The sequence below is a fragment of the Anabrus simplex genome, chromosome 11 (genome assembly GCF_040414725.1).
Source record: "Anabrus simplex isolate iqAnaSimp1 chromosome 11, ASM4041472v1, whole genome shotgun sequence".
NCBI classification, from domain to species: domain Eukaryota; kingdom Metazoa; phylum Arthropoda; class Insecta; order Orthoptera; family Tettigoniidae; genus Anabrus; species Anabrus simplex.
In genome coordinates, this window is record NC_090275.1 from 52,069,781 (window position 1) to 52,094,302 (window position 24,522).

The 24,522-nt window shown below is 40.4% G+C and overlaps 1 protein-coding gene across 1 annotated transcript in view; it reads right to left on the reverse strand.

Moving 5' to 3' along the window:
- The window catches only part of LOC136883077 (UNC93-like protein), a 57,938-nt gene that overhangs the window by 14,982 nt on the left and 18,434 nt on the right, over positions 1–24,522 (reverse strand). The window contains exons 2-3 of the mRNA XM_067155248.2: positions 22,571–22,857; positions 8,149–8,362 (exon numbers count right to left, since the gene is read on the reverse strand). Of these exons, the coding sequence (XP_067011349.2) occupies positions 8,149–8,362; positions 22,571–22,857 (501 nt within the window). The remainder of the gene's footprint in view (positions 1–8,148; positions 8,363–22,570; positions 22,858–24,522) is intronic.

The following is a 24,522-nucleotide window of genomic DNA, read 5'->3' on the forward strand; positions in this document are numbered from 1 at the left end:
AGTTAAATATCTTGGACTAATAATTGATAGCGCCCTCTCCTGGACACCTCATATATTAAACGTAAAAGATAAAATCTCTGTCTTGGTTGGTATCATTGGCAAGATTAAGTACCTACTAACAATTGACACTCTTCGTCTAATTTATTTCACAATGATACAATCTCGACTTTCTTACTTGTGTTTCATTTGGGGCAAAGCAACCCAAAATAACTTAAATACTTTGGAGGTATTACAAAACAGGGTTATTAGATTTATGTATGGATTTCATCAACTATATTCTCGAAATAAAATGTACTCTGAAACAAATATATTACCTCTTAAGAAATTAATCTCATTAAACGCATCACTTCTTATTCATAAAGTCTTGCATAATAAAATGTTCACCAACTGTGAATTTCCTAAAGTCACTGACATCCATTCATATAAGACAATGCAAAAAAATAAATTACATGTTCATCAAAATTATACAACAAGGTTTGGCACTAAGGGAGTGCAACACTTATTGATGCGAGCTGAAGAGAAGACTAGCGGGGCGTGAGGTGGGACACGGGGGAGCAGCTTTCTCTCTCTGTCGTCTCGGCTATGGCTCTTCCTAAAACTATCGTCAGCCAGCCAGCAGCCAGTCTGCCTTTGATGATGCAAGTGGCCAGTCGAACAGTTCGGTAGCGTTCATCTTGTCTACGTGTCGTAAGTGTTGAACAGCGATTTAAATACTGAGGCTTACATAACTGTGTTATAAAACATTTATGTTATTATAGTGCTACTTTGTATTACAATCATGGAACCCTGCCGGAAGAAAGGAAAGACTATCCACAGCGAAGCTAGGGAGGTTATCAGGCATGTTATCCAAGAATGTGATGAAGAGGCACGAGAAGGGCAACTGAAACACTTACTGAGGCAAACTAATTTGCGTGTATCTAATTACACGGGCATTTCAGTCAGCACAGTGAGTAGAATTCGCAAGGAAAGTACAGCAGCTGGCGATACGTCACTATCAACACCAGGGAAGCATCGCCCACAGCCCGAAGAAAGAAAAGTGCAATGTGATGGGTTTAATAGAGATGTAATAAGAGAAGTAATTCAAGACTTTTATGTAGTCCAGAAGAAAGTGCCTACTTGCCCCAAGCTTTTGAGTGCCATCAAGGAGAAAATCGAATTTCCGTGGGGCGTTCATTCCTTGAGGAGAATTTTAAGAGATATGGGATTTAAGTGGAAGAAGTGTCAGAATTTCAGAAAAATTTTGGTGGAGCGCCCAAACATTGTCAGTTGGCGCTGTAGGTATTTAAGAGCTATGCGGCGTTATAGAAGTGATAATCGTTCTATTGTTTATATAGATGAAACATGGGTAGATAATAATTTAACATTTAATAAGTGTTGGCAAAGTGACAATCAACCTGGTGTTATGACCAACAGAAGCTCATCGAATCGCTTAATTATTGTACACGCGGGATGTGAAGATGGGTTCCTGGAAGGAGCGTTGGTTATTTTTAAGGCCGGGAAATCATCAGGAGATTATCATGGCCAGATGAACGCAGAGAATTTTGAGAAGTGGATTCGTGAGAAGCTGTTGCCTAACCTCCCTAAGAACAGTGTTATAGTGTTAGATAATGCTTCGTATCATTGTGTGCAACAGAACAAACCCCCCACGAAGTATGCTGTTAAGAAGGAAATGAAAAGCTGGCTAGAAAGGAACTATGTGCCATACGGTGAGGATATGAGAAAATCGGAGCTCTTTCATTTGATTGAAATTAATAAAGGTCCCGAGAAAATCTTCCGGATTGATGAGATGTTAAGGTCGCATGGGCATGACGTAATTCGTTTGCCGCCTTACATGTGCGAGTTTAATGCCATTGAACTGGCTTGGTCAAAGGCAAAGAGGATTGTACGGGAAAGCAATGTTACCGGGGACATTTCCATGACAAAGCTTGAAGCCGTAACGAGAACTGCAATTTCTTCCATTACCAAAGCAGACTGGGAAGGATATTGTTCCCACGTTCGTAACAGTGAGGAAGAGTACTGGAAGAACGATGGACTGATGGAAGACGCGCTCGAAGAATTCATCATATCTCTGGATAGTGACTCTAATGAATCAAGCGATGACCAGTTTTCCTCGTCCGAATCCGAACTTGCTCATCCCCTAACAGACAGTGAGTAACCCATCGAAGATGCTCTTCAAATACTTCTTCGTAGGGTTTCTGTTAATTCGTTCGTGTAACTTTAAGTAAGTGTTCACCTTAGGAAATATTGTTTTTTAATGATATTTTACTTCGTTATTTCGTTTATCATCAAGAAGTGTGACATAGGGACACAAGGCTTGCTGAACCTAATTTAGGCCTACAGTCTATTGTTTTAAATGTTAATTTATTTGATGGTTGTGTGTGTCAAGAAAGTGACATAGGGCCACAAGGCTTGCTGAAGCTAATTTAGGCCTACAGTCTATTGTTTTAAATGTTAATTTATTTAATAGTATTGTGTATAAAAATGTGACATAAGGACACAAGGCTTACTGAACCTAATTTAGGCCTACAGTCTATTGTTTCAAATGTTAATTTATTTGATGGTTGTGTGTGTCAAGAAAGTGACATAGGGCCACAAGGCTTGCTGAAGCTAATTTAGGCCTACAGTCTATTGTTTTAAATGTTAATTTATTTGATGGTTGTGTGTGTCAAGAAAGTGACATAGGGCCACAAGGCTTGCTGAAGCTAATTTAGGCCTACAGTCTATTGTTTTAAATGTTAATTTATTTAATAGTATTGTGTATAAAAAATGTGACATAAGGACACAAGGCTTACTGAACCTAATTTAGGCCTACAGTCTATTGTTTCAAATGTTAATTTATTTGATGGTTGTGTGTGTCAAGAAAGTGACATAGGGCCACAAGGCTTGCTGAAGCTAATTTAGGCCTACAGTCTATTGTTTTAAATGTTAATTTATTTGATGGTTGTGTGTGTCAAGAAAGTGACATAGGGCCACAAGGCTTGCTGAAGCTAATTTAGGCCTACAGTCTATTGTTTTAAATGTTAATTTATTTAATAGTATTGTGTATAAAAAATGTGACATAAGGACACAAGGCTTACTGAACCTAATTTAGGCCTACAGTCTATTGTTTCAAATGTTAATTTATTTGATGGTTGTGTGTGTCAAGAAAGTGACATAGGGCCACAAGGCTTGCTGAAGCTAATTTAGGCCTACAGTCTATTGTTTTAAATGTTAATTTATTTGATGGTTGTGTGTGTCAAGAAAGTGACATAGGGCCACAAGGCTTGCTGAAGCTAATTTAGGCCTACAGTCTATTGTTTTAAATGTTAATTTATTTAATAGTATTGTGTATAAAAAATGTGACATAAGGACACAAGGCTTACTGAACCTAATTTAGGCCTACAGTCTATTGTTTCAAATGTTAATTTATTTGATGGTTGTGTGTGTCAAGAAAGTGACATAGGGCCACAAGGCTTGCTGAAGCTAATTTAGGCCTACAGTCTATTGTTTTAAATGTTAATTTATTTAATAGTATTGTGTATAAAAATGTGACATAGGGACACAAGGCTTGCTGAAGCTAATTTAGGCCTACAGTCTATTGTTTTTAATGTTAATTTATTTGATGGTTGTGTGTATCAAGGAAAATGACATAGGGACACAAGGCTTGCTGAATCTAATGTAGGCCTACAGTCTATTGTTTTTAATGTTAATTTATTTGATGGTTGTGTGTATCAAGGAAAGTGACATAGGGACACAAGGCTTGCTGAAGCTAATTTAGGCCTACAGTCTATTGTTTTAAATGTTAATTTATTTCATAGTATTGTGTATAAAAATGTGACATAGGGACACAAGGCTTGCTGAAGCTAATTTAGGCCTACAGTCTATTGTTTTTAATGTTAATTTATTTGATGGTTGTGTGTATCAAGGAAAATGACATAGGGACACAAGGCTTGCTGAAGCTAATGTAGGCCTACAGTCTATTGTTTTTAATGTTAATTTATTTGATGGTTGTGTGTATCAAGGAAAGTGACATAGGGACACAAGGCTTGCTGAAGCTAATTTAGGCCTACAGTCTATTGTTTTAAATGTTAATTTATTTAATAGTATTGTGTATAAAAAATGTGACATAAGGACACAAGGCTTACTGAACCTAATTTAGGCCTACAGTCTATTGTTTCAAATGTTAATTTATTTGATGGTTGTGTGTGTCAAGAAAGTGACATAGGGCCACAAGGCTTGCTGAAGCTAATTTAGGCCTACAGTCTATTGTTTTAAATGTTAATTTATTTCATAGTATTGTGTATAAAAATGTGACATAAGGACACAAGGCTTACTGAACCTAATTTAGGCCTACAGTCTATTGTTTCAAATGTTAATTTATTTGATGGTTGTGTGTGTCAAGAAAGTGACATAGGGCCACAAGGCTTGCTGAAGCTAATTTAGGCCTACAGTCTATTGTTTTAAATGTTAATTTATTTCATAGTATTGTGTATAAAAAATGTGACATAAGGACACAAGGCTTACTGAACCTAATTTAGGCCTACAGTCTATTGTTTCAAATGTTAATTTATTTGATGGTTGTGTGTTTCAAGAAAGTGACATAGGGCCACAAGGCTTGCTGAAGCTAATTTAGGCCTACAGTCTATTGTTTTAAATGTTAATTTATTTCATAGTATTGTGTATAAAAATGTGACATAGGGACACAAGGCTTGCTGAAGCTAATTTAGGCCTACAGTCTATTGTTTTAAATGTTAATTTATTTGATGGTTGTGTGTGTCAAAAAAAGTGACATAGGGCCACAAGGCTTGCTGAAGCTAATTTAGGCCTACAGTCTATTGTTTTAAATGTTAATTTATTTAATAGTATTGTGTATAAAAAATGTGACATAGGGACACAAGGCTTACTGAACCTAATTTAGGCCTACAGTCTATTGTTTCAAATGTTAATTTATTTCATAGTATTGTGTATAAAAATGTGACATAGGGACACAAGGCTTGCTGAAACTAATTTAGGCCTACAGTCTATTGTTTTTAATGTTAATTTATTTGATGGTTGTGTGTATCAAGGAAAATGACATAGGGACACAAGGCTTTCTGAAGCTAATGTAGGCCTATAGTCTATTGTATTAAATATTTTGCGATTACTAATATTCTATAAAATTATGTTCTTCAGTAAACTAACTGGTCGAATAATGAATAAGTTATTTCCCCTCTCACCCATTTCAGACGGTACAGCACTGGGTTTCTGAGCTTACAATAAGTTTGTGGGTTCAATCTCGGCTAAGTGCAATGGTATTTGAAGGTGCTGAACTACGTCAGCCTATACGTCAGTCGATAGCTTTAACGACACATAAAGTAACCCTTGCGGCACAGAATTCGTGACGCACAAGCGGGAACATTGTTATACAGAATAGTAGAATAGAATACCCCTTCCCCGAGTTCCGGATCGGCTGGAAAGAGTAATAATTTATTGCTATTTTTGATATGAATGCCCTTCTTGTATCTATTACCACATTAAACATTATAATTACTCCTAATCATTATTTACACCCAATCTTAAATTGCAGTTTTTAATTTTGTTTCCTTATAATTCTTTTTGTCCTAGACATTAACAGTGTTATATTGTCTAGAACAACACGTATCTTGCCCGTACTCCTATTATTAATTAGTGTAAAATTGTTTATAAGTCCGAACAGATTTCTCCTTAGCTTACAATAGACATTATATATTAACTGAATGAGGGAATGACTGCATGTCTGGATGAGTTGCATTATTGGATCGTAATCATAAAAATTGTTATACGCGCATATATTCAATCTGGTTCATTATTATTATTATTATTATTTTTATTATTATTATTATTATTATTATTATTATTATTATTATTATTATTTTCTTCACGTAACGAACACGCCGGTACATGTGTGTGTGAGAGAGAATGCATTCGTAACTCGGCACACTGACGAACGAAATTGACCTGCCTGTAGCTCACTTCTTGAAACTTACTACATTTGAAATATAGGAAATAAATATCGTCCTCTTTTTAGTGATCTAATCGTCATGGGACATTTTGTAAAAATGTGTAAAAAGTATTATAATAATTAATGCAGTATATATATTAAAATAAAAAATAATAACAGAAGCTCTTTCGATTTGCACCTTGAGGATGGACTCCGCTCCTGATAAAATCGAATGTTGGCATAAATTCCCAGTGTCAGTGGAAATTAACCTAGATTACTATTAGTTGGAAACTGCCTTGTCTTACTATTTCGCTGGTCAGATGTAGTCTATTAACAGATGAATAATGTTACCCACCTGCGATATATAAAAATACATCGAGTGCCTCGCAGGAAGAGACCAGCAAAGGACACTGCGACTGCGAGGACGAACGTTTTCAGAAACGCAAGTACATACACCAGCTTGGTGACGTGAAGCCAGGGACGAGGGGAGAAGCGAGGCCTAACGCAATCCCGGCCACATTCCTAGCGGAACTCTTCTCTTTAGCTCCCATCAATACTAATATCTGAATATAACAGCATTCCTGACAATATAGCAATCATCTCTAAAACTGTGCCATTTCGTAATAAGCTTAAGAAGTACCTGTTAGGCACTATAAATGTGTAACAGTTATTTCTCTGATATTTTCATTTCCAAATCTTAAAAGTCAAAAAGTTGTTCCTCCTGTATTGTTACTCTGATAATAATCCACTTAATATAATCCTATCCATTAGGTAAATTGTGATACTTAAAGTATATGTAAAACCACTATTATTACTCTTTCACTTTTAGACCTTATGCGTTAATCCGCCATTGTTGTGATTATCTATGTATTGTTCCTCTTGACAGAGCTCTTGCTCTCTGGAACCCTATTTATCAATAAAAAAAAATAAAAGAAGATTTAACCCGTTCATTCACATTCAGCATACTGATGACTGATGGCTCGACCATCGACGCTGAGGGGATAAGGTAAACGCCACTTGTTGACGAGACGGGTTCATGGTTTAACAAAAGAGATGAGGGAAATACACGAATGCCACCGAGAGACGATACACGTTCATGATTTAACAAAAGAACTGAAGAAAATACACGGACGGCACCCAGTGACGAGACAGGCTATTTGTTTCCATTTGTGAACGGACTGGGGACGAGACATGCAACGGCACGAATAATATCCAGAAAGTGCAATTTAAATTGACTGTCAACATACACTTCATAGGGCTCAACTCAAATGTAATAAAATAATAATAAAAATCACAGCTAAAAGGGATGATATGGACCGGGCGAGTTGGCCTTGCGGTTAGGAGCGCACAGCTGTGAGCTCGCTTCCGGGAGATAGTGGGTTCGAACCCCACTGTCGGCAGCCCAGAAGATAGTTTTCCGTGGTTCCCCATTTTCGTACCAGGCAAATGCTGGGGATGTACCTTAAGGACACGGCCGCTTCCTTCCCACTCCTAGGTATTTCCTATCCCATCGTCCCCATAAGACCTATCTGTGTCGGTGCGACGTAAAGCCACTATCAAAAAATGTATTGTCTATGAATAGTAATGTTATTGGCTTTACGTCCCACTAACTAGTTTTATGCTTTTCGGAGACGCCAAGGTGCCAGAATTTTGTCCAGCTGGATTTCTTTTACCTACCAGTAAATCTACCAACACGAGACTGACGTATTTGAGCACTTTCAATAACACCAGACTGAGCCAGGATCGAACCCGCCAAGTTCGGTTCAGAAAGCCAGCATCTCAACCGTCTGAGCCACTCATGCCGACAAATGTATTGTCTCAATGAAAGAAAGAGTTCCAAGATTCGATTCCGAAATCTAGAGTCCGGATTTTCATGCAGTAACAGGTTCGAATGGAAACTTACTAAAGTGGGTAACAAATACACTCTATCCTACACAACACTTATGATATGAGTCTTGCATAAACTTTGGGGGTACGGCCCGTCATAACCCATAGAATTTATGTTACGATTGCTACATAGCGGAGGAATGGGCTAGACGACACCATAGCATATAGAATAGAACTCTATGACGACTTTTACTAATAACTATAATAGTTCGCATTCTAAACGATCACTGCTAAACAATCTGGAATCTAGATATAACCAATTGTACTACTTATTTTGAAAATATGTTAAAGTACACATAATCCATGTTGTAATACTACTATACCTCTTAAGGTTGTCGACGCCCAGAGCTACAAGTAGGACTGCTAGCAGGGAGCACGCCACGAAGATGCCAGCGATGGTGTTTATTTGGTAGTCAGGAGGTCGCTGCAGGTTAGGGTTCTCTGTAGCTCCTAGCCCCGGACAGTAGTTGGCTCCACACAGCGCTGCCACATCCACTGTTATGTTCATGCTCTCTTCTTCTCCACCTCTCGATAGAACTGAGAATAATAATAATAATGTAGAATAACCAAAAGCGCTCCAGAATACAAGAGCGAATCCCATAGATCAAGAGTTGGGAGAATACCAAGCAGGATTCAGGAAAGGACGGTCTTGTGCGGGGAAGATATTTACCATCAAGACTTTAATCGAAACTAAAACTTTAGCAGCAGAGAAGAAGGTAATTATGACACTTGTAGATTTCAAAAAGGCACATGACTCTGTCGACAGGGACACATTAATAAAAGTGCTGAAAGAATTTGGAATTGATGACAAAACAACTAACAAATACAACAGACATTAACAAACACCCGGTCTCAAGTAAATTTCCTTGGAGAGCTATCAGAACCGTTTGAAATCAAGACAGGTGTGAGACAAGAAGACGGCCTCTCCCCAATCCTTTTCAACTGTGTCTTGGAGAAGGCGATAAGGGAATGGCGAAAAGAATTGAGTCAGAAAAAATATCCCGAACGGAATCGAGATAGGACATAAAAAGGCTGAACTTAAATTTGAATGTCTTTCATTTGCAGGCGACTTAGTGTTCTTTGCTGAAAATCTCGAGACCCGCCACTACACAGATAGAGGTTTTGTAAGAAACAGCTGAAAACGCAGGACTTCAAATATCCTTTGAGATAATTAAGGACATGAACATAGATTCCAAAGAACCAACATGGACAATGAAGACCAAGTATGGTGACATGAAGGGAGTTCACAAGTTCACATATCTAGGGGAGATTCTGACTCCTAAAACAACGAGAAGCCAGCTATCGAAGAAAGAGCAAAGAAGGTGGAGACTGCATTCAAACTATGCCAGGAAACTTATAAGTCCAAATCCCTCTCCTATCAAGGCAAACTCAGACACTATAATACCGTGGTATAACATGAATACCTCTATGCAGCAAAGACAATTGCCAGGAAGGGGATTACCAAAATAGAAAAGAAAGAGCGTAAATTTCTGAGGAAAATTCTGGGACCCAAGAAAGCAACAGAAAATGAGTTTACCTTCCATTTGAGATCAAATCAAGGGCTGTATGAAAAATACGAAAACATTTCAATCTCGATAAGAAAAAGGCGACTGACTTTCTATGGACACATGAGAAGAATGGGACCGGAACGCCTAACAAATAAGATCCTCATATTTCAGGAAAGAAGAAAGACCCAAGTACCATGGCTGAAAGAAGTTAATCAGGATCTTAAAAAATGTGGCATTGAGGAGGGAGACATATTACAAACAGAACTGTGTTCAGGAGGAAAACTGTGGACAGATCTGATTATAGAAATACCCAAGAGAACAAGAAGGCTGTTCTTGGAATAGGAACAAGCAAAAGAGAGTCAGAGAACGAAGGAGTATTGGCGTAAAAGGAAAGAACATCAACAGTCAAGGAAGTTGAAACGATCCTAAATAACAACAACAACAATAATAATAATAATAATAATAATAATAATAATAATAATAATAATAATAATGACTCCCACTGACATATCCGACCAGGCCTACCATCATCAAGCACGTTGTACCTTAAAAGAACCTTAACATTGATGCTCTCACGGCCCGCACTTGTAGACATGATATATACCGAGCTCGATAGCTGCAGTCGCTTAAGTGCGGCCAGTATCCTGTATTCGGCAGATAGTGGGTTCGAGCCCCACTGTCGGCAGTCCTGAAGATGGTTTTCCGTGGTTTCCCATTTTCACACCAGGCAAATGCTGGGGCTGTACCTTAATCAAGGCCACGGCCACTTCCTTCCCACTCCTAGGCCCTTCCTCTCCCATCGTCGCCATAAGACCTATCTGTGTCGAAGCGCCGTAAGGCAAATAACCAAAAAAAAAAAAAAAAAAAAAAACCCATGATGTGGGATCTTGGGCTTATGTCGTGTCAAGAAAATGAGGTGAAACTCTCTACGTTTCGCAGAGAACTTTGTTCTGCGTCATCAGAAAGAAGTTTCGACTGTCCACAATAAAGGCTTCTTAAACAATGAGCTTTCAATTTAGACGTTATAGTAGAAGTGGAAATGGTACGTTCATTCGTCACCAGATGGCTCATAGGACGCGGTACAGCGCTAGCGTTCGAAGCGGAAGCTGACGGAACCATCAGAATCAGTCAGACTGGTGTCTAAAATCTCGACTGTTCATGAGGAAGATTTCCCATCATACGGCCCATAAGAACGCCTAGAATTTATGTTACATTTGCTGCATTACGGAATAATTATTACAATTGTCCATTCTTTTACAGGTATGTTGTAGTGTTACATTCCGCGTATTCAGCAGGCTGAAAAACTATAAGTTTCATTAAATGAATTGGCACTGCAAAATACCGGCTTCCTTCTTAACAAATATTTTCTACGCTGAATAATAATAATAATAATAATAATAATAATAATATCATGTGGCTATTTATAGCCTGTGCAGCTCTTATAATGTAGACCCTCCGAGGAAGGTGGGCGGTATCTGCCGTGTATAGCATAGTGCATGTTATCGTAGTTGAGGATAGTGTTGTATGTGGTGTGTGAGTTGCCATGATGTTGGGGACAGTACAAACACGCAGTCCACCGAGCCAGGGGAATTAAACATTTAAGTTTAAAATCTCAGACATGGCCGGGAGTCGATCCCGGGACGCTCTGAACCGAAGAGCACTACGCTGATTCTTCATGTGGGCCCATATACGATATCCACTGTACAGCAGGCAACCAACATTACACTTCTGCTAGTTCAGTTGCATCACTTCGGTTCAGGCATCAGGTTATAATTCCGATATTTCTCCCAGAAGGTAACCCGAATTACTGTATCAATGTATCACTATTGTTTGTAATTCTTATGCTAAATGTCAATTTTAACATACTTCCGTATTTTTTATTAACAAAATATAGTTGGAGGAAGCAGAATTTTTGATAAATTCGTTCTTTCTTATCACTTCAGGTTGTATGTAAAATTTAAAAAAATGTTTACATATAAATGTATTACACGTAATGAGATTACAGAGAAACTGTTATAATAAACATAAAGATCACCTGGCATCCATCAATAGAACTGGAGACATAATGGGGGCCCGAGGCATTATTAATATTTTGGGTCAAATTTTCTACAGATTTGAAGAATACACTTATTGATTTCACCCTCAAAATAATTACGAATGGGTTCAATAAAAGCCCGATCCATTGCGTTTGCCGGGGGATATGCTTTACCCCGCATTATAGCTTCAACGCGTTGAGTGGAAAATAACTTAGGCGACAAAAAATACACACATTCGACATTACATTCTCCGCACGATCGATTATGTTCGATTCATTGTTCACAGAGCACGCTTCTCTTTTTTGTGTGAAATTAAAACACGTGCACGAAACACAGGACTTAACTAGGAGATTGTGTGACAAAATATCAAAACCAACACGGTCACTTGTTTTGTATTTTTCGCAGACGTAATTTGTACAGCATTCAGTCCGAATCCGCGATGAATCGGATCGCATTTAACCGGGCTTCCACTGTAATAGATAATTTTCATATTCTCTCGGATAGAGACTTGGTGGGTGGAGGGGGGGAACTTACGCGAAATATGTTTCATTATGATTCAGTAACACACACATTTTATTTCACATACTATCACAGTAAAATATTTGAATTTTCTAATGTTTCTCTTAATAATTCATTAATAATCGGTAAATACATTCAGTAAACGTGAATAATTGTTATTTTAATGTTAATTTTATTCAAACTCAGGTAACAGAAAAAGTAGATAAATATAAATTAAAATGAATAAATAACAAGACAATAAAACAAACACGAAACTAATAATTTTTGCCTTGCATGTATAGATATAACCACTTACAGTTTAAATATAAAAGTAACATCTCATGTAATTAAATTGTATCATAAACCAAACCATCTTATAACCTCAGTAATAGTAAATTATCTATTCCTCACCCTAATTGTTATTGTAACATTTACAAACATATTTCAAGGACCTTTATCACAACTATTACTTGGCCCAACCAATGCGCGCATCCCATCCTCTATTTAAAATTTCAGCAACGCCCTCCAAAATTTCAGCTTGATATAATTTCTGGTCACTTCTCGGACTATAATTAATACTTCACATCTCAAGTCAGTTATTTCTAGCAATGCACTATATTTCTGGTGTAATATTATATTTCTGGCACTACACTACACTGCTCAAGTAATATTTTGTTTCTGGCAATACACAATACTGCTCACATAATATTTTATTTGTGGCATTACACTACAGTGGCCACATAATATTTTATTTCTGGCAATACACAATACTGCTCACATAATATTTTATTTGTGGCATTACACTACAGTGCCCAAATAATATTTTATTTCTGGCAATACACTACACTGCTCACATAATATTTTATTTGTGGCATTACACTACAGTGCCCACATGATATTTTATTTGTGGCATTACACTACACTGCTCAAGTAATATTTTATTTGTGGCATTACACTACAGTGCCCACATAATATTTTATTTGTGGCATTACACTACAGTGCTCACATAATATTTTATTTGTGGCATTACACTACAGTGCTCACATAATATTTTATTTCTGGCAATACACTACACTGTGGCATTACACTACACTGCTCACATAATATTTTATTTGTGGCATTACACTACACTGCTCAAGTAATATTTTGTTTCTGGCAATACACTACACTGCTCACATAATATTTTATTTGTGGCATTACACTACACTGTTCACGTAATATTTTAGTTCTGGCAATACAATAATCTTTAGGTTTTATAATTGTTAGTTTAATTACTTATACATTTGCATTAATTTAACCATTTTAGCCCGCCTGGTGACCATGATCGTCAAAGCGTCAAGTATGTGGTTCGACACCGAGGTTAACCAATCGAGTCCCGTTGGTCGAAATATTTTCACCATCAAAGTGTTGGCCGGGAGGGTAGGAGAGTTGGTTTTCTAAAATTTCTAATCACTAGGTTGCGTGCCAAAAGCCTGAATCCAATTCTAAACCTCTCCGCAGTGTTCCTATGGAGTGAGGGCATATGACGCTGTTGATGGTGATTCGTCCGTCGGATGAGATCCTTGAGTCTTAAACAAACCCCTTCGTGCTATACAACATGAGTAGGCTATGTGCCGACACTTCTTATTTTCATCCAGTATATCACGTCATTCATTTCATCTCATTAACTTCTCTGGTGAGGTTGACGTCAGAAACGGCATCCTGTCGTAAAACCTCCGTACAACGATTCATCTCACTTCATGCCTGACTCCGTGGAGAAACGGGACAAGTATTGGAAGCATTGTTACTCATTTGTTTCGACTGTTTTGAATTCACGACTTATTGAGTTTTTGATTGTGCACTGAAGGGAATATAAATTCTAAGACTCCTCCAGAAAATGTTGTCAGTGAGGTCTTCCTCGGTAAAGATCTTTAAGCTCCTTCATAATAGGAAAGCTATCTATTCACTGCGTTGTGCTGGTTACAGAACTACTAATGGAACCAGGCGTGGTAGGACTAAGGCAATGCCTGTCTTAAACGATTCGAATTTCTTTGAATAAACCTAAATGTGAGATCGAAAATACAATAGAAATTGGTTAGGCTGTTTAGAGCGTGAATCTCGGAATCCTTTCACCTTCCTCCAGCACAACACAATATAAACAATTCGTGTTTAAATTCGAATATTATATTGTGTTCAATTCGATTTTAAAATACCGCATTAGAACTCTCTCTGTGGTGGAGCGATTAGCGTGATTAGCTGCAACCTCTGGAGGCCCGAGATCGATTCCCGGCTCTAACACGAAATTTTAAACGTGGTACGAGGGCTGGAACGGGGTCCACTCACCCTCTGGAGGTCAACTGAGTAGAGGTGGGTTCGATTCACACCTCAGCCATTCTCGAAGTGGTTTTCTTTGGTTTCCCACTTCTCTTCCAGTCAAATGCGGGGATGGTACCTCACTTCAGGCGAGGGTCGCTTCCTTTCCTCTTCCTTGTCTATCCCTTCCAAGCTTCCCATCATACACAAGGCCCTTGTTCAGCATAACAGATGAGGCCGCCTGGGCGAGATACTGGTCCTCCTTCCCAGTTGTATCCCCGACCCAAAGTTCCATGCTCCACGACACTGCCCTTGAGGCGGTAGAGGTGGGATTCCTCGCTGAGTCCGAAGGAAAAACCAACACTGGAAGGTAAATGAATTAAGGAAGAAAGATGATCATTAAGAATGATTAAAACATTAAATTTTGTTTGGCAATTTTTAGCTTCGTGTAGCCGTTGTAAGGTGGACCCTCCGACGAGGGTGGGTAGCATCTGCTGTGTATAGGAAACTGCGTGATATTGTAGTGGAGGATAATGTTGTTGTGGTGTGTGAGTTGCAGGGATGTTGGGGACAGCACCAAACACCGAGTTCATGAGCCAGGGGAGTAACCATTAAGGTTACATTCTCGAACCCGGCCGCAAATCGAACCCGGGGCCCTCTAAACCGAAGAGCACTGCGCGGACCATTCAGCCGCGGAGCCGGACATTAAGAATGATGTGGAAGAGAAAAGCAGTCCAGTGCCGTGCTGAACGGTTGTGAGTTTCATCCAGAAAAAGAGTCCTCTCCGTTTTAATTACAGCTCCGCCTGGTAGGCCTAAACTTCGCGTGGAGTTGATTGTGACAGGTGTCAGCAGGTGAAATGAGTATTCCACTGGCTACTGAAGACTTGGGTGATGGACCATGGGTACACTTGATAGAATATTCGTGAATAATTGCAAAGAGATGAAGGAACAAAGGTTAGGTTTTGCTACCGAGGGACAACAAGAATCAATGTATAAACTTGAGGAGTTTGCACGTATCACACAAATCAATTCAAGAAAGAAAAGGAAAAATGCAGTTTTTCACAAGTTGTAAAGGATTAATAATGTTTGTAGTGTCATGACTGATATTTGCCATTTTTAATTAATTGATGTTACTGGGTTTATATCCCTCTAACTACTTGTACGGTTTACGGAATTGTCGGAATTTTGTCCCCCAGGAGTTCTGTAACGTGCCAGTAAATCTACCGACACGAAGTTGATGTATTTGAGCGCCTTCAAATACCATCGACCTGGGCCGCGATCGAACCCGCCAAATTCAGCTCAGAAGGCCAGTGCACTACCGCTTGAGCTGTCCATCCCGGAGTTGGGTATTTTAAAGTTATATTTTGAAACGTATTTTTGTGATAAAGTAATCTCGCGGCCTCATCCCGAGGTGGTGCAACTCTATTCCGGCACACCCCAATAGAGGTGAGCTGCATGTACCATGTACTAATTTCATTTATCATCTCACCATCTGTTTCAGCCTGTTGCCATTTCTTGATGGATGCAGTATTTTTGTATCCATCTCTTGGCACAGGCCAGAGCAAAGTGTAGCTTCCACCAAAGTCCCAGTCTCATCCATGGCTGTGACAATATGGAAGCTGCTGGGGTATGCGTGGTGCTGAGTAATGACATTTGGAGCACAAATAGTATCTGCATGTTATGAAAGGTGTTGCTCATAGGATCAGTCGTGCTGGAATAGTACCTTCTGGTCCTCATCTTGCCTAGTACGCCTCATTTGGGCTCTGCCATTGGTTTTTGTGGTTTTCCTATAATTGCACAGCCTCTGGTGGTGCTGTTTGAGGATCCAACCAGCCTCTGGGCTGATGACCTAACAGACAGACCATCTGTTTAACATTCCATTGGTTTCTCTCCCGCACTCAGCGAGGTATCCAACCTCTATCGCCTCAAGGAAAGTGTCCTGCAGCGTGAGACATTTGGTAGGGGATACAACAGGGCGGTCCCACCTTCTATGCTGAAGAGGGGCCTTGTGGGCAACGGGAAGATTGAAAGGGACAGGCAAGGAAGAGCCGTGGTCTTAAGTTAGGAGAAGCGGGAAATCACGGAAAACCACTAAGAGGATGCCTGAAGTGGGGATCGAACCCCCCCCCCCTCGCTCTCGCACCACTTTGAAAATTACGTGGCATAGCCGAGAATCGAACTCGCACATCCGGGGGTGGAAGCTAATCAAACTAACCATTACACCACACAGGCGGATATTATTATTATTATTATTATTATTATTATTATTATTATTATTATTATTATTTTTTTTTTTTTTTTTCCGGCTCCATGGCTAAATTCTTAGCGTGTTGGCCTTTGGTCACAGGGATCACGGGTTCGATTCCCGCCAGGGTCGGGAATTTTAACCATCATTGGTTAATTTCCCTGGCACGGGGGCTTGGTGTATATGTTGTCTTCATCATCATTTCATCCTCATTACGACGCGCAGGTCGCCTACAGGAATCAAATCGAAAGACCTGCACCTGGCGATCCGAACATGTCCTCGGACACTCCCGACACTAAAAGCCATAGGCCCTACGCCATTTATTATTATTATTATTATTATTATTATTATTATTATTATTATTATTATTATTATTATTATTATTAAATCAGTCTACCGTCCAGGGTTTGTATTTCCCTGGGTCTCCCACTCTACAGCCTCAAGGGCAGTGTCCTGGAGCGTGAAACTTTTGGGCTGGGGAATACAATTTGGAAGGAGAACCAATACCTCACCCAGGCGGTTCTCTTGCTATGTTGAACAGGGATCTAGTGGGGGGATGGGAAGATTGAAAGGGATAGGCGAGAAAGCGGCCGTGGCCTTAAGTAAGGTACCATTCCGGAAGTGGGAAATCACGGAAAACCACTTCGAAGATGGCTGAGGCGGGAATCGAATGCCGCCTCCAAACAGTTGACCTCCAGAGGCTGAGTGGACCTCGTTTCAGTCATCGTAACACTTTTCAAATTTCGTGGCAGAGCCAGGAATTAAACACGGGTCTCAGAGTGGAGCTAATCACACTAACCGTTACACCACAGAAGCGGACATTATTATTATTATTATTATTATTATTATTATTATTATTATTATTATTATTTCTTTCTTTCTATCTTTCTTTCTTTTTTCTTTTTTTATTACAAAATCCGTTTACCCTTCAAGGTTGATTTGAAAGGATAGGTTAGGAAGCGGCCGTGGTCTTAAGTTAGGTACCATCCCGGCATTTGCCTGGAGGAGAAGTGGGAAACCACGGCTTAGATGGGAATCGAACCCACCTCTACTCAGTTGGCCTCCCGAAGCTAAGTGGACCCCGTTCCAGCCCTCGTACCACTTTTCAAATTTCGTTGCAGAGCCGGGAATTGAAACCTGGCCGCCGGGGGTGGCAGCTAATCACACTAACCACTACACCACAGAGGCGGACATTATTATTATTATTATTATTATTATTATTATTAGTAGTAGTAGTAGTAGTAGTAGTAGTAGTAGTAGTAGCAGCAGCAGCAGCAGCAGTAGTCTATCGTGATTTTTAATTATTTTTCTAGTCCCTTGAGGCTGAATTTCACCAAGTTGCTAGTAAGAGGTTGAGAGCCGTTGAGCCGTCACGCCGGCAGTCCTCAAATCAAGCAGAACATTTTTATGCTGTGCATGTATAGCAATCTACTTGCAGACAACCTAAATCAGCAGTTGCACTGTGTACTGAAGTGGATGAGGAGTAAGCTACATTTTGTTTGGTGTAAAAAATTAAGGTAAAGAACTTAGCATCAACAAAAATAACCTTGTGTGTAAGAGAAACTGTATAATAAAGATAATGTGTTAACACTCGTATGTGCTTCACTAGCACTCAGTTAAGGATATATACGCCGGTAAGCGGGCACAGTCTTGGGGAGTCCGAAGCCTTGAAGCAACCTGAGACACATTCTCAACAATGACGCAGACATTCCGAGGCGTCTGCATACCAAGCCGACCAATCAATGGATTGAACTACGATTCCTTCAAGGAAGTATCAAGAAATATAAATAAATAAATAAATAAACCGCTTACAAGGCGACGTTGACTCCTTTTTCTTTGGTTCTGTTCCGCCGATTTGTTAAAATGCTATTCATTTTACGTTCTAGTAACTGGTTTTCGGAGACGCCGAGGTGGCATAATTTTGTCCCGCAGGCATTGCTTAACGTACCTGAAAATCTACCAACATGAGGCTGGCGTATTGTTTGAGCACTTTCAAATGTCACCGGAGTCGGCCGGGGTTGAATACGCCGACATGAGCTCAGAAGGCCAGCGTTCTACCTCCTGAGCTATATTAAGCTTGGTACCGAGCAAGTGGCTATGCGGTTTGTGTCACGTAGCTATCAGCTTGCATTCGGGAGATAGTCGGTTCGAATTCTGAAGGTGGTTTTCCGTGGTTTCCCATTTTCACACTAGGCAAATTTTATTTTGCATAATTTTGCATTTCGGAATGGGGATATTTTACTATATCTGTTCCAAGTGACTCAGCACACTTTTTGTAGTTTAGAGATACCCGCCTCTGTGGTGTAGTGTTTAGCGCGAGCCCCGGGTTCGATTCCCGGATCTGCCACGAAATTTAAGAAATGTTACGAGGGCTGGAACGGAGTCCACTCAGCTTCTGGAGGTCTACTGAGTAGAGGTGCATTCGATTTTCACCTCAGTCACCCTCGAAGTGGTTGTCCGTGGTTTTCCACTTCTCCAGGCAAACGCTGGGATGGTACCTAACTTAAGGCCACGGCCGCTTCCTTCCCTCTTTCTTGCCTATCCCCTCCAATCTTCTCATCCATCCACAAGGCCCCTGTTTATCATAGCAGGTGAGGCCGCCTGGGCGAGGAACTGGTCCCTCTCACCAGTTGTATCCCTCGACCCAAAGTCTCTCGCTCCAGGACACTGCCCTTGAGGCGATAGACGTAGGTTCCTTCGCTGAATCCGATGGAAGAATCAACACTGGAGAGCAAAAGGATTAAGAAAGGAAGACAGTAGTTTAGAGGTACTTTCTTTCTTTGCTTCACGATTCAGTCCTGATTGTTGGATACTTCTCCCAGGCATTTTAATTTAGGCACGTGGGATATTTTTCCATATTGTGTTTTCATTGGTTGCCCATCTAGGTACCGAAGAGATTCTTCCATGTAGTATAGCTTTTAGTACCGGGAGTGTCCAAGGACATGTTCGGCTCGCCAACTGGAGGTCTCCTGATTTGACACCCGTAGGCAATCTGCGCTTCCCGATGAGCATGAAGTGGTGATGATGATGATGATGATGATGATGATGATGACGGAACATACACCCAGTCAATGATGGTTCTCTGGCGGGAATCGAACCCGGGATCCCTGTGAACAAATGCCAGCAAGCTAACCATTTAGCCATGGAGCCGGACCTTCCATGCAGTCGGTTTTCTGGTATGAGACTTCGAGTACTTTTCTGGATGCAATTTCATGGAGTTTTTCAATGGATGCAATCCCTTTCTGTCTGTTATTGGACGACTCTGCTAAGTCATCAGCGGAGACCAAAACACTGTAAATTAATTTTTTTACGTAGTCAGCCAAGGGTTATTCCTTTAAACTTTTTAACCCAAGTCCTAATCATTTTCTTCCCAAACAAGATTAAACAACGGAGGGGACAACCGATCTTCTTGTCGGGCCCCTGTTTAAACATCAAATGGTTGATACAATTCCCCTAAAAATGTAAACTATTATTATTATTATTATTATTATTATTATTATTATTATTATTATTATTATTATTATTATTATTATTTATGCATTTATTTGTTTATTTAACGTCCAGGGTTAGTTTTCTCTCGGACTGGAGCATGAGACTTTATTTCGGGGTATACTACTGGGAAGGAGGACAAATACTTCGCCCAGATCGCATCACCTGCTAAGCTGAACAGAGGTCTTGTGGGGGGATGGGTAGATTGGAAAGAATAGCCAAGGAAGAGGAAAGGAAGCATCCACGGCCTTAAGTTAGGTACCACCCCGGCATTTTGCCTAGATAAGAAGTGGGAAACCACGGAAAATTAGTTCGAGGATGGCTGAGGTGGGGATCAAAACCCTCTGCTTAGATAACCTCCCGAAGCTGAGTGGACCCAGATCCAGACCTCGTTCCACTTTTTCAAATTTCGTGGCAGAGCCGGGAATCGAACCCGGGCCTCCGGGAGTGGCCGCTAATAATCATGCTAACCACTACACCACAGAGGCAAGCATTATTATTATTATTATTATTATTATTATTATTATTATTATTATTATTATTATTATTATTATGATTATTATTATTATTATTATTACCCAGCTCGATAGCTGCAGTATTAGGGAGATAATGGGTTCGAACCCCACTGCCGGCAGCCCTGAAGATGGTTTTCCGTGATTTCCCGCTTTCACACCAGGCAAATGCCGGGGCTGTACCTTAATTAAGGCCACGGTCGTTTCCTTCCCACTCCTAGCCCTTTCCTGTCCCATCGTCGGTGCGACATAAAACAACTTGTGTATTATTATTATTATTATTATTATTATTATTATTATTATTATTATTATTATTATTATTATTATTATTATTATTGCCAGGCTGAGTGGCTCAGACGGTTAAGGCGCTGGCCTTCTAACCCCAACTTGGCAGGTTCGATCCTGGCTCAGTCCGGTGGTATTTGAAGGTGCTCAAATACGACAGCCCCGTGTCGGTAGATTTACTGGCACGTAAAAGAACTCCTGCGGGACTAAATTCCGGCACCTCGGCGTCTCCGAAGACCTTAAAAAGTAGTTAGTGGGACGTAAAACAAATAACATTATTATTATTATTATTATTATTATTATTATTATTATTATTATTATTATTATTATTATTATTATTATTATTATTATTATTATTATTATTGTCTGACTCAGGCTGTCAGGCCTGCTATTCTGCCTGACCATGACGCATAAGAATACAAGAGAGAGAAAACTGTTATTGTAAAATGCTGCTACCTGGTTTTGTTATGAGAGAAACAGCTTATCAAACACACTATAATACTAAACTGTACATAGTTATAAAAAAAAAAAAAAAAAAGATTGAAGCGAAAAATGAAACGCACGTAAAATAATCCAGAATGAAGAACATTGTCTTAATTAGTCTATTAAAATAAATTTGTCACGAAACTTAGTAACACTTCTTCTTTTTCTTCTTTTTCTTCTACTTCTTCTTAATCTGCTAATCCTCCAGGGTCGGTTTTTCCCACGGACTCAGCGAGGGATCCCAGCTCTACCGCCGCACGGTCAGTGTCCTGGAGTCTTCAGACTCTGGATCGGAGGATACAACTGGGGAGAATGACCAGTACCTCGGCCAGGCGGCCTCACCTGCTATGCTGAAGTGGAAAGGAAGTGGGAAGGAAGCGGCCGTGGCCTTAAGTTAGGTACCATCCCGGCATTTACCAGGAGGAGAAGTGGGAAAGCACGCAAAACCACTTCCAGGATGGCTGAGGTGGGAATTGAATCCACCTCTACTCAGTTGACCTCCCGAGGCTGAGTGGATCCCGTTCCAGCCCTCGTACCACTTATCAAATTTCGTGGCAGAGCCGGGAATCGAACCCTGGCCTCCGGGGGTGGCAGCTAATCACACTAGCCACTACGCCACAGAGGCGGACAGTGATAATGTTTGCTGGTACAAACAGATGAGTACTCGGAATGATGAGGAGATAAAGGCTAAGGAATGAACTCGATGGATGAAGCTGTACGCATAAACCGGCTGCGTTAGTGAGGTGATGTGAGGCGAATGGAGGAGGAAAGGTTTCGTGGGAGAATAATGGACTCTGTTATGGAGGGTAAGAGAAATAGAGGGAGGGCCAAGACGTCGATAATAAACTCAGTTTCTGATGATTTAAAGATAAGAGTTACAGAACTAAACGAGGCCACGGAACTAATTACAAATAAGGGATTGTGGTGGCGGTTAGTAAAATCACACACACGCACCGGGCGAGTTGGCCGTGCGCGTAGAGGCGTGCGGCTGTGAGCTTGCATCCGGGAGATAGGAGGTTCGAATCCCACTATCGGCAGCCCTGAAGATGGTTTTCCGTGGTTTCCCATTTTCACACCGGGCAAATGCTGGGGCTGTACCTTAATTAAGGCCACGGCCGCTTCCTTCCAACTCCTAGGCCTTTCCTATCCCATCGTCTCCGTAAGACCTATCTGTGTCGGTGCGACGTAAAGACCTTAGCAAAAAAAAAAAAAAAAAAAAAAAAAAAGTAAAATCACAGAGGGAACCCTGAAAGTCTCAATGAAAATGTATGTACTGTATGATGGATATGAGTAATACATGGCCGAAGATACAGTATGCTGTTGAGTTTTGTTACACACTGTATATAGTATTTTTTAATCTCCACCATATTGATTTAGCTACTCATATTATCTTACCCTCTGAAGAGATGAGGTTACCCCAGACGTGTCCCAGAGGGAACAGCACGTAGAAGACGCCAAAGAACCTCACCATGACAAGTTCGGGAGCTGAACCTGTCACCTTAGCGTACGCGTCCGCTGCGACATTCAGGTACGTACACTTGGCGCACCACATGGGGGCTGCTCCTAGGCCTGCTAGGAGCGCTGTCGGGATCAGCGTGTAGAACTCTGCGTGGAACTGCGCCATGGCGTACGGTGCGAAACCCAGGGCCATCAGCGCCACTGTCCACTTGCAACGCAGCCACCTAGAAATAAATAACAAGAGATCATCAGCCATAGTACCTACTTTGTGGGAATGTCACCTAAACAAAACTAGGGATATCACTTAATTTATTTCATATACAATATTAATAGTTTTACAAATAAATTATTTTGAAAATACTTTTGGAAATTTGGCAGTATTTTGGATTTATTATAACTTACTAAAGTTTGTGTAATTTGTATCTTCTAAAATTATGGATTTAAAGATCCCTGCAACTTGAAAATATTATGCAATCGAAAATTCCAAATACAGGTTTCCTAATATAGCTGTGACAGGCATACCATACAAATTTTGTTACATTTAGCAGTATTTTTTTAATATACAATTAATAGTTTTCCAAATAAATTATTTTGAATATACTTTTTGAAATTTGGCAGTATTTTGGATATTTTATTATTAAAGAGGAGGCTGCCACGAGGACAAAGTATATCGATTACAAAATATTGTATGTCTTCAAAGTCACTGGTGCGGTTAGGAGCGCGCAGCTGTGAGCTTGCATCCGGCAGATAGTGGGTTCGAACCTCACTCTCGGCAGCCCTGAAGATGGTTTTGCGTGGTTTATCATTTTCACACCAGGCAAATGCTTGGGATGTACCTTAATTATGGCTACGGCCGCTTCCTTCTCATTCCTAGGCCTTTCCTGTCCCATCGTCGCCATAAGACCTATCTGTGTCGGTGCGACGTAAAGCAACTAGCAGAAAAAAAAAAAGAAGTTCGCTTTTGATTAGCAACTCAACTTGTTGCAGTACTCAACAAGAAAGAGTTTGAAAATTGGAAGAGTATGATATAAATAACTCAAAATCGCTCGTTTTTTGTTGTCCACCGTATGAACCAGGCGATCGGTATGTATGCTGCGGGCCAGTATTTCTCCACAAATGTTTTCACATAGCAGTTTTGCCAGGCGGCAATATATTGATGTGACAATTTCCCGCTACGATATCATTCCTTGAGCAGCGGAGGGGAGGTTGTCGCTAAAGCACTACGGCACCTGTCCTTACGTGTATATTTTTTGTTTTTATTTTATATCTTTTTGCTTTGTTTCTTTTTCTTTGTTTTTCTTGCTATCTTTATTTAGTATTAATCTTTATTTTTTGTATTTTTTATCTTTTCCTTTGTTGTTCTTCTTCTTCTTTATCGCCTTACCCTCCAGGGTCGGTTTTTCCCTCGGACTCAGCGAAAAGGATCCCACCTCTACCGCCTCAAGGGCAGTGTCCTGGAGCTGCGGACTCTGGGTCGGGATACAACTGGGGAGGATGACCAGTATCTCGCCCAGGCGGCCTAACCTGCTGTGCTGAACAGGGGCCTTGCGGGGGGATGGGAAGATTGGAAGGGATAGACAAGGAAGAGGGAAGGAATTGGACGTGGCCTGAAGTTAGGTGCCATCCCGACATTTGCCTGCAGGAGAAGTGGGATACCACGGAAAAACACTTCGAGGATGGCTGAGGTGGGAATCGAACCCACCTCTACTCAGTTGACCTCCTGAGGCTGAATGGACCCCGTTCCAACCCCTCGTACCACTTCAAATTTCGTGGTAGAGCCGGGAATCGAACCCGGGCCTCCGGGGGTGGCAGCTAATCACACTAACCACTACACCACAGATGCGGACCTTTGTTTTTTCTTGCTTTGTTAATTATTTATCTTTTTATTT